Below are 13,977 nucleotides of genomic sequence, written 5' to 3' on the forward strand. Positions count from 1 at the left end.
TCTTCAATTCTGTACAAACAATTTTTATAACAAAAACTTCACAGAGGGGGGTTTGCTTGGATTCCACGAGCTTCTCTGATATTAAATGGTTTGTGAATCCATGACTTCCTAATATTTTGGTTTCACTGGATGCTCATCCCAGGAGCTTTTTAGAGCATCCTACATGCCTGCAATCTCCCCACAGTCACATCTCCAAACACTTCAAGGGGGGGGACCAGCGTGGCAGGTTTTGACGTACGTAGTGATGACAGCTGTCATGATTGCTTCAAAGGCTGCGGGCGAGAAGGGTCACCCGTGTCTTGTGCTCAGACGCCCGTTTAACGAATCGAGCCCCCCGAACTCTCCGGCGGACCAATGAGAGGGGAAAGTGAGGCGGTCAGGAGAGCCGTGAACCCGCCTCCCTCGGTCCTCGAACACTTTCTATTCGTCCCTCCTCCCCCTTCGGCCTGCTCCTCCGCTCTGATCACCGTCATTTAAAAAATTACTTAATGCATGGTTGCATCCCCATCCCTCCTCCTCCTCCTCTTTTTTCTCTACTGTTCTTGCATTCATTCCCCCCCCCCTTCTCTCCCTGGGACTGTACCATCCACCGCTGTGTAGGGAGGAATGAGGAGTGGAGAATGGAAAGGAGGCTGGGACTGAGGCTGGAATGTTAAGCTGAAGCAGAATCGCAACGGAGTAACGTGGTACAAACTGACGGCAACAGACAGCAGGATCTACAGGAGCTCAGCACATACCGACTAAAATGGGTACGGTGAACATGACAGACGTGCATGATATCCTAGACATACATTAACTCTGCTCTAATCTGCACAAAGTGGACTGGAGATACCACTCTGCATTTTGAGACACAGACATACAAAGTCCAGTACTTGAATGTGGTCTTGAAGCAAGTCAAACAACTACTGAGGTTAAAACAAATAAACCTCAAAAGCTACAGATGTCATGTCAAGAGGGCCATGTTCCACCAGCCAGTCTGAGGCTAATTTGTCGTGGTCATGTTTTAATCCCCTTCACACAGATAAGTTGTATTTTCAAAATCAAACCAATGGTTCACTGTTCCATAATTCAAGTTAAAAATCATTAAAATGAAGCTTGTCTGCATGTATTAAGATTAAGGGTGCAGTGCCAATATCAGATACAAAGTCTGCTCTTTCACTTCTACCTTCACTTCTGTTTTTCTGCTGCAGTGGTTTCAAGTAGACAGAAAATGAATCTAGCGATACAGTATGTACAAGATTTATAAAATGGTCTGCAGCTTCATTGAAACGCTAATAGCGTATCAAAAGTCTTCAAAAACATACATGTGCTTATCAATAATTCCTTCATTTATTGATTTGGACTGTGCCGAGCGGATAGCGAGTGGAACGTGCCACAGCATGTATTCTGACATGAAGGCCTTGAATTAAAAACCTCGATATGAATATATACACACACATTTACTTTCTCTATCCATGTGATGTGTATTAACTGCATCTCTTGATATTCATGCTGTCTGACGCTCTCTTTCAAGTTTGCTGAAGTTCAACAAAAATATGAATGTCCTAGAAAATATAAATAGCATGCATGGTTACTGTTTACAGTGGTATTAATATCAACCTACTGAACAGTGGAACAGTTTATATGTAAGCTTTAAGTAAGACATTTCACTTTTGTACCAGCCAAACGGTGGTTAAATCTGCAGGCATTCCTCATGATGGGAGTGTGAACTGGGCATTAAATTGCTCTGCGTGCGGCTAGAGTTCAGGCTCCAGTCAGGCCCTCTTTTCCCCAGATGTTTAGACCTGAGACAAAGCACATGAGGATGACTTGATGCTAATTTCATATAATCGTACCATCCCACACAAGTCAGGGTTATGTCGCTGTCTGACTACGATGGACCCAATATTCATGGTTTGGAAAAGTACACTACATGGGTGGTGGTGACTATGGTAACCTCCTCATATGTTTATGAGATGGACCGGAGCACTGTGTGACTGCTTTCTTCTTGTTGCAGATATATTCTGTAAAGCCGGGTTAAGCCACAAAGTAGGCGCCCTTTGCTTGGGTGAGAGAAAAAAACTACCTTCACACACATGTTGATACACACACAGAAAACGTCCAAACATCATGCCAACATACAAAGCCGCAAAGCCTCTTTGGTGAATTGTCTTGGAAACCTAAGCCGCCTGTGTCCGCCTCACTGACATCTGACAGGAGACAGATCGCCGTCAGGGTGAGCCAACATCCCGAGCTTCACCAGTCCAATGCAAACAGCCTCGGGTCATCATGCTAAACTGCAGTGTCTGAACACGCGGCTGCAGGGGGAGGTTCGCTGTCTGCTTATCAGACAGGCTAGTACACGGTGCCCTAACACAGCGGTTCAAACAATGGAGGTTAGGACATCCCCTGGAGGCTGTGAAGTGATTCAGAGAGGGCAGGTGGAAACTAAATTCAATGTGTGCGACATGTAATGGTAGATTTCCAGCATGAGACAGCATTAAAAAAAAGTGTAAACCCGGGCTATCGGAGAGCATAGAGAGCTACATCATAGCAGTAACATCACCTTGATGATCCTTTGTAAAGCGGTGCTTACAGAAAGCTAAATACACAAAATCTATAAAACAAGATTGATGTAACCCACCACAGTGAGTCACTGAGAGGAGAAACGTGAGGAACTGAAGTCTGGCCTGCCCAGTGAGCTCTGCTGGTGGAAAAAATGAATCAGACACACAAGCAGAACACACAACAGGCCGAGGAAAGAAAAAAATTTAAAAAAGGGAAATGACGGTTCTTTCATATTATTCACAGTGGGGGAAATCAAGTGCAAAAATCAAGTGCAAAAATTGTCAGGTGAAGAAGCACACACTGGCACTTATGTAAGCTGCTTTGATGAACAAATGCTTCTACAAACTAATTGAATGTTACTGTTGTGAATTGAACTTTGTCCTTTTCAAAAGAAGAAATAATCAATTCAAATGTGATGACAAGTTGTAGTTCTGCAGCTAAGACGTTATATGAATGTTAATGTAAAGGACAGTGGAAACATGTTGGTCTACACACTGAGTAGACAAGCTCTATATATGGTTTCTTATTGTGTGGCAGGTTGTTCAAGGCTCAGTGTTAAACAGATCCTGTATGTGGCCTTGTCTGCTTTTATGGATGGGTGGACACGATAATACTCCCACACCAGACTAGATGAGATTTATAAGTGGATGTGCAGCTAAGTAGTCATGAAAACTGACAGAAAAAAACATATGTATACTTAATGAACACAACATCAGGATGCTGAGTTATATGTTTATAATGTATACCTCTGAAAGGTCTTAGTAGCAGATTACCCAGAGCATTAACCAATTAGGAAATGAGTAGGTAAATAAACATCATTTAGCCATTTTCTAAAATCTAACTGGTTAGTAAAACCAGCAAAGTCAACTTTAAAATAAACTAGTTTATAGTTCTTATAATGGTATAAGTCAGGGAAAGAGCAATGTACTGTATGTTGTTGTTAACGTGTCTGACAACTGTAGAGTTTTAGAGGAATATGTGGAAACTGCAGGAGATATAATATACTGTCCTGGCGTCTGTGTGGAGACTGAATAATGTGTAAGCATGAAAACAGAAAAACCCAAAAAAACAGCTTTGATGAGAAAAATTAGATAAATGGATACTGCATGTCCATAACTGAAAAAAGCAAATATGTGCTAATGTACTAGCTGTTGGGCATTTAGCCAGAGTCATAATCCACCAATAACTCAGTCTGGCAGAATGCACTTACTAACCAAGAGTCTATGGCGGAGACAGTCAACACTTCCCAGCTGCCATGAACCATTTAGTGAAATGATATCAGCTCAGCCCCGGTAGCTTTTTTTTTTACCATTTAGTTGGATAGAAAGCAGTTTCTGACAGCCCAAATTAAAGAGAAAATCCTTCATTTGTATTTAAACAGAACTAATCCTTAGCTTTGGCAACAAACCCGACAAAAACGCCAATATAGACAGGTTTTTTTCTCCTTTTTTTAAATCTGTGTCCGGCTGCAGAGATCAGGAGTCCACTGCTGCTGAGGGTCAATATAAAAACACACACAAAGTCCTCCTCCAGAACAATCACTTGTGCTATTAATCTTTTCTTCTACGACCCTGAAGTATAATATTTATCGCCTCTCTAAACATGAGAGGGAATATTTGCTACACCTATTAGTTAGGGTCACATGACCTCTGACCAAGGACATCCTGGCTAGAGCTTATTTGCATAGAGAGCCAACATCCTGCCCAATTTCTTTATCAGCTTCTATGAGATTTGACTGTCAAAGCCAGGTAGTACTGGTTTAATGTAAACAGAATGGTTGCTCTTATATCTTTGGTAAAATTATATGATTTTTATTGTAAAGGGCAGCAGCAGATACCGGTACCCATTTACCATAGATCAATAGAGATAATTGAGAAAAATACCCTATACACTACGATTGCATACAAATAACCTATTTCCACATGTTTGTTTTTATAATCGGCCAGTCAATAACAAACTTTTTCTTCCTTTAACGTTTAATATTTAATGTTTAATATTGATGTTAACTGCTGTTTTGGGCAGCAGACTGTTGTTTAAAAGCCTCTAGCAGAATGTGAAAGCTGTTTCTCGTTTATTCGCTGTGTTAAAAGCCTTGTGAATTTAATAACCTAATAATCCTGGCAACACATTGTGCAATTCAGTGTAATGGGCTATGAAGTACACGCAGCTTTGTGGACTCAGTCAGAAAGCTGCACGATCTCTCTTTTTTATAGTATCTTCAGCAGATTCGTCTCTCCAAATTCAAACCAAAGGCATCCTGGAAGCTGAGTTAACAGCGTACACCTGCAGCATCCTATCATTACTGCATACGTCTTCTACGCTCCCCATTCCAGTCTTTCTCAAGAGAGTAAAAGATGTCCCTCCAAATGTAAACATCCTGTAAGTGTAAAGTGGCCACAAACAAACTAAATGAAAAATAGCATCTGCACACTGAGGGCAGCAGTCAGCCCCATCCTCCTGCTGCTTCCTCGCTCCTTTGTCATTGAGAGACAGAGAGAGAAACTACAGCTCTGCTCTTGTTCAGTCCTCCATAAAAGTCACCGGGAAGTTTATGGTCGACAGATGCTCGAAGTAAATGACGGCCGGCCTTCCTACCCCCCCCCAACCCCTCTTCCAAGCGTCTCCTCGCTCAACTGAAGGGGTTCCGCGGTCACCGACAGCGACCCAAAGTTAACCTACCCCTGTGTTGCCACGGAAACGGAAGAGCCGAGGAAAAAAAAAGAGGAGGAAGCCAGGAAGTGGGGAGTTACGACCCGACGGAGAAAGTCGAGAGAGGAGTGGAGTGGAGTGGAGTCTGTCTTTTCATGTGTCAATTGTCTGTGTCTGTCTCGCTGCTGCAGCAGACACCTCTGACACTTGCACACACACACACACACACACACACACACACACAAACACACAGAAATGTAAGCCGCTGCTCCTGAATCTCAGTCCTAGAGGCAACATTATTCACTACGTCTGATCCTGCAGTCTGTAGTCAGCTCCACCGGTCACAAGGAGATCTTTCTTCCAACACAGCTGGCTTCCTCCAAGATGGCGGGTCAACAGTGGAACACGGCCTACTGGCTGATTTGAAACCATTACACAGTTAAATAACACAAAAAACTAATTATTACAGCCTTTTCATTACAGATGAGTTGATTAACTTCACAATTTGTCGTCCCAACAGAGGTCTCTGGGTCTGATTGCTTCAGAGGCGCTCACTCACTCAGACACACATTCCTGTTCTGCCCAATGCAACTACAGCCAACACATCCTAATGCCTGTCTGTGCAGGGATTGGATGACTTAAGACTCCGATGTAGACTGACAGCCCAATCCAGTCAGTGAAACCCATAAAACAGCAGCTGGTTAAAGAGGGTGGAGACTGAATGCGAGCCAAGCCAACCAGTGACAAGTGATTTGAAGTGAAATACACCTGTTTCTAGATGTTCCAGCAGCTGGTTAGTCCGCTTCTTGCCAAAAATGTACATCATGATGACAAAAGGGACATTCCAGACAAATCCGAAACATATTGAGACATGGCAGTTAGGGGGGATCCGATCCGAGTCACGGGAATACTTTGCGGTACTAGATGGGGTTAAAAAAATGAGAGGAATATAGACGCAGCTGTAAGTCTGGCTGGAGCGCTCATGTGAGAGAAGGGCAGTAGTGTGGGAGGTCACAGGAGGCCCAGAGCAGCTGATAAGGAGCTACGGGATTCCAGGAGTGCAAGGACTTAATCCAGATCAGTTTGTTTTAAAGTAAGTGTGTAAGTGTAAATAATTGTTAAAAAAAACCAATTATTTCTGTGGTGTTGCACAGAAGGCAATGCTGTAATACCCCCATCCATCAAAAGGAGCTTAAATGCCTCTATGTGCACCAAATTGTTGAATTACATGTGTTAAAAGGGAATGAATGAGTGTTGTTGACGCTGTTTACAAACATACCTGGAGTCTCCTTTGCCCAGATTAGTCACCGCTGGATGGAGGATGGTCTGGTTCTTTAACATCTCCACAACACATTTAGTGTTTAGTTCCTTTTCTGTGGATAGAACAATACACAGTGTTAACAAAACAAAGCAATAAAACCCAGTAGATCTGCTGCTGCTGTGTTGCTTAGCATCTGATTAGCTTAGCTACGGTTTTAGTACGAATCCAGCTGAACTAGAAGTTGACCTGGATCAGCTGTCTGAAGGCTTACAAGCACGCACATGAGCTGTTACTGGTGTTGTTGTGATCTGCATCGTTTGACATGTTTTTCACACTGTTACACATTTAGTAATTCCAAGTGAATGCAGTTACATGGCGAGCGATGTCCTGTGCGCGACTCTACCCCATGACAGTGATCTGATGGGTTGATGCAACATTGATAGTCAATTTAGTTCCATCAGTGAATAAATTAAATGAGAAACCATCTAAGTTTTTCCGATGTGAAACCTTGCACTTGTGATCACTGATCAATCTTTTCAATCTACTACCGTATCAATCATCTGTATTAGCTTACTCTAAAACTGCATTGGGGATTGCTCTAACAATACATGTATGATTATTTCTTTCTATGACTTCTACATTGACTTCTACATTACATTCTACAATACACCACACATCTTTCTGTGTCGGCGCATTCATTAACACCTGTTTGTTATGTTTGTCAGATAAACAGTAATCCTGAGCCTGGCATTAAAAACAAATGAAGCAAGATGTGCCACCTCCCATTGTAATTACACAATTATGCAGGTTTGAAACTTGCGGACAGTGTTGCCAAAGAACACACATGGAAAAAAACTGAAGCTTTAGGAACGTCATCTGTCCTTAAACTGAACTTAATGACCTTCAAACTTTGCTGAAGCGTGTCTGCAGCAGGTTTAAGTTAAACATCATATACAGGTACCTTCAGGTGATTTCTAGAGGACACAGCAACCGGGTTCAGACTAAACCACAACTCCTGAAGACACAACAGTTAGGTTTCAATGAGCTGATAACTCTGATCCAGACAACACAAGTTTAAACCCGTCTTAAACCTTAAACCTCAGTTAAGCTCGTGACATAACACCCACTTGGTCTTGACTGTTTCTACATTATTACATGATGTTAAGTTCTATGTATTTCTGTCACTGCCAGCTTAATCATCCAAATAGATTCACCTGATACACATGTGGATGCATAGATCTTAAACTGCAAAAATGTATGAGGTACTTTTACTGTTTACCAGCAAACTTAATTTAAAGGAAAAGGTTAATTGCCGGCTGTGAAAGCACCTGTTTGAAGGCTGCTTCTTTGCCTGCTCTGTATTATGCACAAAGCAGAAGTTCAATAGTGTAGTAGGGCAATAATTTCCAGTGGAACATCAAGCTCAAACAATTGTGTGCGCAGACTGGGAAACACCGAGACCAAAACTGACCTTTTACCTTAGAGTGAGCATGAGGTAATCAATAGAACAGGACTCGTCCAGGGCAATCAGTCTCTCTGACACATAAACACCACTAAGGACCTCCCATGGTGACCCTGGCCTGTTTGCTTCATGATGCAACACTTCGGAGCACCAACTGGACATTTCCAACTCGGCACAAGGAGTGGTCCGAATGCTTTGTCCAGGGGTGTATTTGTGTTGTGAGACTGCGCAGGGTCAGCAAATTATTCCTCACACTGAGGGTTATAAGATCAAGATTGTAGCTGAGCCTAATACAATTTCACTTTTCCATCTTTTAAAAAAATGCTAATTTTCCTGTAAATTCAGTGAATATAGCTGCTGCAAAAATGCTAAATAAATCACAAAATAAATGCCTGATCATTTTCTACTAACTTGAAAAAAGATGTCTTGTAATATTCCAAAGCATAATGTCCTACATATATTTGTTTTCATAACTGAGTCAGCCTTGTAACTGTCTAATAGAGGCTTTGCTGTGAAAGTAACCACCAAAAGCACTGGAAAATAACAACATGAACCACACTGGAAATTCATGACGCTGGTAAGTCTCTCCATTCATGTGTCTTGCCAGTGAAACCTAACGATAGTTGTCCACGTACAGGTGACGTGCTGCCAGCTTGTCAGGGGGCATTTAAAAAGAGGGGTAATTACACTTTCTGTTTGAAAGATGAGCTCTTTAAACAAAGCGCCATATCTTCCTAATTAGTGTGTTCAAACAGGACTATGTATCAGCGCTGGTTACTTGCAGACTATCAGTATTTTGCTGTTTGCTGCTGCTCATCAGTGCTGGGAGCAAAGCCGCTGAAATTCTGCTTCTTCTTTAATGAGCATTTATGGACATTAGTGCAATTTATTACACAATATCATTAGACTTTATTACTGTGGTAAAATCGAAAATGAAACTATTATTGAGGGCCAACAAAATATTGAATGAACATAATTAAGATCATATCAGTAATACTGTCTGTTTTTAATGAAGATGGTCTACCTAGGTGTGAACTAACACAGAAACAGGTTCTGTTATCCACCTGATTTGATCCACTTTCAGGAATCTTGTTTGTAAAAGCAGGCAACAAAACTCAATGACAAATTCTTGCTATTTAACCTGGTTGATAAGATAAGGATGGGACTCTGGGTTCTTTGCCCTGCTGTGTTGCCCCCCTAGTAGGGATATCCTCTGCTATGTTTCCCCCTTTAACAGGGAGGTCAGAGGTCAGCACTAGAACAGCACTCCTTCAGCTGGAATTCAGTGTTTGCTCAAGAACATTATAGCAGCGAGGACGCTTACTGATAATAAATAACTTCTGTGGTTCAAACACTCGTGGAAATAAGAATCCATCCTGTTTTAAAGGCCGTATGGAAGACACACCAGGTCTAGCCTTTACTTCAGCGGTGTGAGGGGTATCTGATCCACATATGTATCATCACCATTGGGCTGAGTATTCATCTGTAGACTGCTAAGATTATTTAATAGGCTATTACGCCCCCAGATGACTGTCTATAATTATTTTCTTCATTACAGAGCAGGCATGCAAGAGCATGTTTGTTGCAGATCAGCAAATGTGTTAGGGCAGGAAAACCGTTCTGTGGTTTCAATTCCTTTCTTCTACAGTAGTCTAAAGCAGTATTACACATTATCATTATTTCATGATTTTAATGCCTTCGGCTGCTTTTTCTAATGAAGGCATGACTACTGTTGGGCAGGCCAGGGATGTGCAAATGCAGTCAAATCAACTTGTCACTGTGAAGTATTTTGCCATTTTTTCTTGATTTCTAAAACAATAATGCAAGGCTCTCGCTGCTCAGAGAGGATTACAGAGTGAGAGAGAGAGAGAGAGAGAGAGAGAGAGAGAGAGAGAGAGAGAGAGAGAGAGAGAGAGAGAGAGAGAGAGAGAGAGAGAGAGAGAGAGAGAGAGAGAGAGAGCAGTGTGAAATAAACCTTTCCTCAATGTCTATGTAATTCCTCTTGATATCAATTTATTGCTTTGGTGATAAAGTATGAATGATGCTACAAACACACTTGTAAATGATCAGTTTTATCAGGCCATAATGGCTGGTAAAAAAAAGAAAAAGAAAAAAGAATGACACAAGTTACATCACCTTTTCTAACTGTGGCTTTCTCAAGTAGACTACTATATTATATAATTTCCCTCCCTGAGATACAGATATGAATTTCAACAACTAGCTGTGCCTGTGCAAAGCAGGAACATTAGGGATTTGAGGCTAACTGGTCTGTTTAGAGAGCCTCTAGCCTGCTGTTCCTGCCAGGAACGCAAGGGTAGAGCTATGGAAACTTGGTGTCAAAAGGTCAGAGGACCTGAATCACTGTCCAATTCTTCTGCTGTCAAGGAGACTACAAAGCAGGGTGAGCCAACGGAGACTGAGTGACAAAAAGACAGTGAGAGCCAGAGAACAAGATGAAGTTAAACAGAGGGAGTGACACATATAGGGGTGGGGTAAAAAAAAACCTCTATCTGTTCTGCCATCTCTTACTGCTGATGCCTACATTACCCACATACCCCTTGTGCTGCAGCTGTTCTTCCTGCTTAGCAGTGGGGAAAGTGTGATGTGGTATGGTTGGGAGGATAAATGTGCCCATTGTTATCTTCCTCTCCTTGCTCCATAACCAGCTCCCACTTTCCACTGGCCTTCTTTCTCTGGTCCTTCCCTCGACTACTGGTGCTGAGGTTTGGCATGGCAGCCTTGACACATCAGCCAGGAAGGCGATTGGCTGCGGTGTTGCCGTTGCTACGCCGGGTTGCTCTGTTCTTCGAAGGCCACAGCCATGGGAACATGGGGCATTACGCAACGTTAGCAAATATTCATTCAGACTCACTCCCTTCCTGCCTTTGTCCAGCTAGGCAGCTACAGCACCTCTCCTCCTCAACCTGAGACACACAGGGACGGTGGCCTCGGGGTCAGAGAAGCCCACTTATTATTTCACTGTCACAGGTCTGAATCACTGGAACCAGCTGGGGGAAAGTTAGTGATGAAAGTGAATGAGTACTCCTCTTCTCCTTACTACTGCTACTGTATCCTGAAGCAACTGTCTGACAGCAGGAGACAGAAGAGGAGCTATGGTTAAACCTGAAAGTCATGGGCAGCAAATAAAAACAAAAAGGAAGAAAACTTTCCTGGTGTGGGCCAGATTTGTCCTCATCCACTGAGAGCTGATATGGCTTATGGGTGACTATTAAGAATTGTAAAAGTCTTCTATTAACACTACTAGAAGTGGACAGGAGTCCTATTCAGACAGAAGAACCATCAGAAAGGCACTACTGGAAACGTGGCACTGCTGGTTCCAAACCAGTTCCCGCTGCCTTGAGCGAGCCATCAATTTGCCTGCTTGTTCTTTTTCACCAATATCATGATCACTTTTTTCTTGCCAGGCAATACAATAGCAATGCAGACATTTGATCACAATGTTGACACAAGAAGTCTTGCATGTTTGAAATTGTGCAACAGTGAAGCTCGGTCTGCAGCTACCGGTATTAATGCTACTTTACTTAAAAACATGTTTTTTAACTTTTCCTTTCGCTCAGCAGCAAAAACTGGCTTTGAACCAGTTTCACATGTACTTCTTAAAGCAGCTCTACAGTGGTTTGTCAGTTTTAACAAATAAGACTCAAGATGGTAATTTGTCATCAGTGTAGAGGTGTTTTAAATTACACTGGAATCGTGCTTATTTTTGAAAAAGCAGAGAGAGGCTTTTCCTTTTAAAGTGGTGTTAATCAAAAGCACAAAAAAGTGGGTTGTTTCAGTCAAGAAAATCTGGCTCACAGTTTGCCATCACCTGCACCTGGCAGGTTAGTCGAGGAGAAACTCTCCTAATGAATCATTCAGAGAGCTGCACAGTACAGCTGAAGTAGAAGAACACAGAAACAAACGCCTCCTATCAGAAAAGAACGGCACAATGCTGGAAAAATGTATTTACAGTAAATCCCTGCTGCTATGAATCCAGGAATTTCAGCAGAGCTAATCTGAAGCCTCTCTTGTTCTGTCTCGCCGTCTACAGAACAGCAGCGATGATAATCAACACTGCCCGACGACATTAACCGACTCGTGGTTGCTGTTCACAGAAACACACGTGTCCAAAACAAATGTCTGACCTCGCACAGAGCAGTCACTGAAATACATCATCCTTCCTGAAAGCTGAGTTTTTCTACATCATGTTAAATGCCTGCCTATGGGAACAATGAGGCAATCCACTGCCTTGGTCTTGTGACCGATTTCTCTAGCTCAGAGGAAGAGGAGGAGGAGGGGGGGCAGTAACACGTGATTCATTCTGACAACCGGTTGTCGGTCAACCACTTTGCTTCAGCAGTTTTCCTCCTCCTCTTTTCATGGGACACATGGTCTCCCACGGCAAAAACACAACTTGGCAATCGACCAGAAAATGTCATCCCTGCCTTCTCGTGTACGATGCTGAAAAATTTGCAAAAATAATTGACCGGAGCAGTTGAGCGTACGGATTTGTGCAACAGTGTGTCATTGTTGCCGAGGCTTTTCTAAAATTAGAGATGAGGATGTGAGCGGACATTTAGCAGCTCCAGGGACGATACATGCGTGTTGGCCTAATATTAGAGAGGCAGCGATGAGGAGAAAAGCATCTGTTTAGAAGAGACAAAAATCACCCTGCCACTGAATCTCTAGCAAATGACATCTTGTAACCAAGTAAAATGACGCCCCTGAGGAAGACTTTTTGTGACATATTACTGTTATCTTCATTAAATCATTTCAGCCAATACCTATCCTGTAAAACTGCTGACTTGGCCAACCACTGCGGCAAGTGATACATGAAGTTCAGAAGCTGTTGGCGTCTGTATCGGCCTGTGAAAAAGACAAAGCGTCTAGACATTCTTACAGTAGATCTCACACAAGAGCTCGGCTTTTAAATCTAACTGGATGGCATGCAGCCATGAGGGAAGCCCTGTGGCAGCACTGTGCACACATGTGCCATCCAGACCAGCCAGGCTACAGATTTTTTTTGTGTTTTTTTTTTTTTTTTTTATCTGCAGCAGCTCATTCCACTAATGGGTGGCGATTTCTGACTGGCATCCCATTCCCTAGAAATTAAACAGGGGGGGTGCTTAAGCCAGGGCAGCGTCCTATGGTTAGCATTATTGTGAGATGCAGTTTGTTTATAACTTGAGTTAGACTTGGATCTGATTTTAGCATATTCTTAATGACAATCTCATAGTCAGTATTTAACATTGGTGACACTATTTTCAGGATCACTTATATTCATTGTGATTGGTTGTAAAATTGAAAGATTTCTCCTTTAAATGAGACCAGGGTTATGACTGGAATCGAAAAGGTTGAAGAACAGTAGTCTTCTTATTTGGGGGTGCATTTTTTGGGCTTGTGTAAAAAATGATGGTGCTTGGTAAGGGGTTAATATGAATCTATTATATCCTGAGACAGATGAGAGTAAGTGTATCAGTAACAATCCAAAATCTGAGCAGACTTGAGCCTCTCTCTCTCTCACCTCTCCTGTTCATGGGCCGTACACGAACAGCCACCTTGACATTGGCGTCGTCCAGACTGGGCTCCCCCATGCTGACTCCTTTACCACAGGGTGGGAGGTAGCGCTGATCCAAAATAAATCAGCTCTTCAGCTAAACAATCATCCAAAAGACTGGAAATGGTGCGCTAGCCGGACAGTCGGCCAGCTAGCTTCGCTCAGCTCTGCTCCATAGACCAAGCATGTCCACGGAAAAACAAAAAAAGCCTGGACAAAAAATCCTGCAGGAAGCCAGCCGCCGCGCTTGCTTATCCTCTTCTTCTGCTCATATTCCTGGCTAATTTAGATCCACAGAGGCACGGAGGCTGAAAAAAAATAGAAAGGACAAATGGAAATGAAGTGATATATTACATCAGCTGGTGGATGTGACTGAGCAAACATATGCTATCTGCAAGGCGAAAAAAAAACGGGGCTAGCCAGCTAATTTGCCAGGCAAACTGAAAGGGGAGCAGCTCCAGCAAAACAGGCAAGTTTTAACCCTTTGGCTATATAACATCA

The 13,977-nt window shown here is 42.6% G+C and overlaps 1 protein-coding gene across 3 annotated transcripts in view; it reads right to left on the reverse strand.

The window, feature by feature from the left end:
* The window catches only part of kif13ba (kinesin family member 13Ba), a 40,783-nt gene that overhangs the window by 26,646 nt on the left and 160 nt on the right, over positions 1-13,977 (reverse strand). For all 3 annotated transcript variants that reach the window (XR_009925196.1, XM_062419848.1, XM_062419840.1), the window contains exons 2-3: positions 13,444-13,784; positions 6,476-6,569 (exon numbers count right to left, since the gene is read on the reverse strand). Coding sequence is in view for 2 of the 3 variants with exons in the window: in XM_062419848.1 (XP_062275832.1) it covers positions 6,476-6,569; positions 13,444-13,513 (164 nt within the window). In the remaining variant the exon portion in view is untranslated. The remainder of the gene's footprint in view (positions 1-6,475; positions 6,570-13,443; positions 13,785-13,977) is intronic.

Source organism: Scomber scombrus, chromosome 1 (genome assembly GCF_963691925.1).
Source record: "Scomber scombrus chromosome 1, fScoSco1.1, whole genome shotgun sequence".
Taxonomy (NCBI): Eukaryota; Metazoa; Chordata; class Actinopteri; order Scombriformes; family Scombridae; genus Scomber; species Scomber scombrus.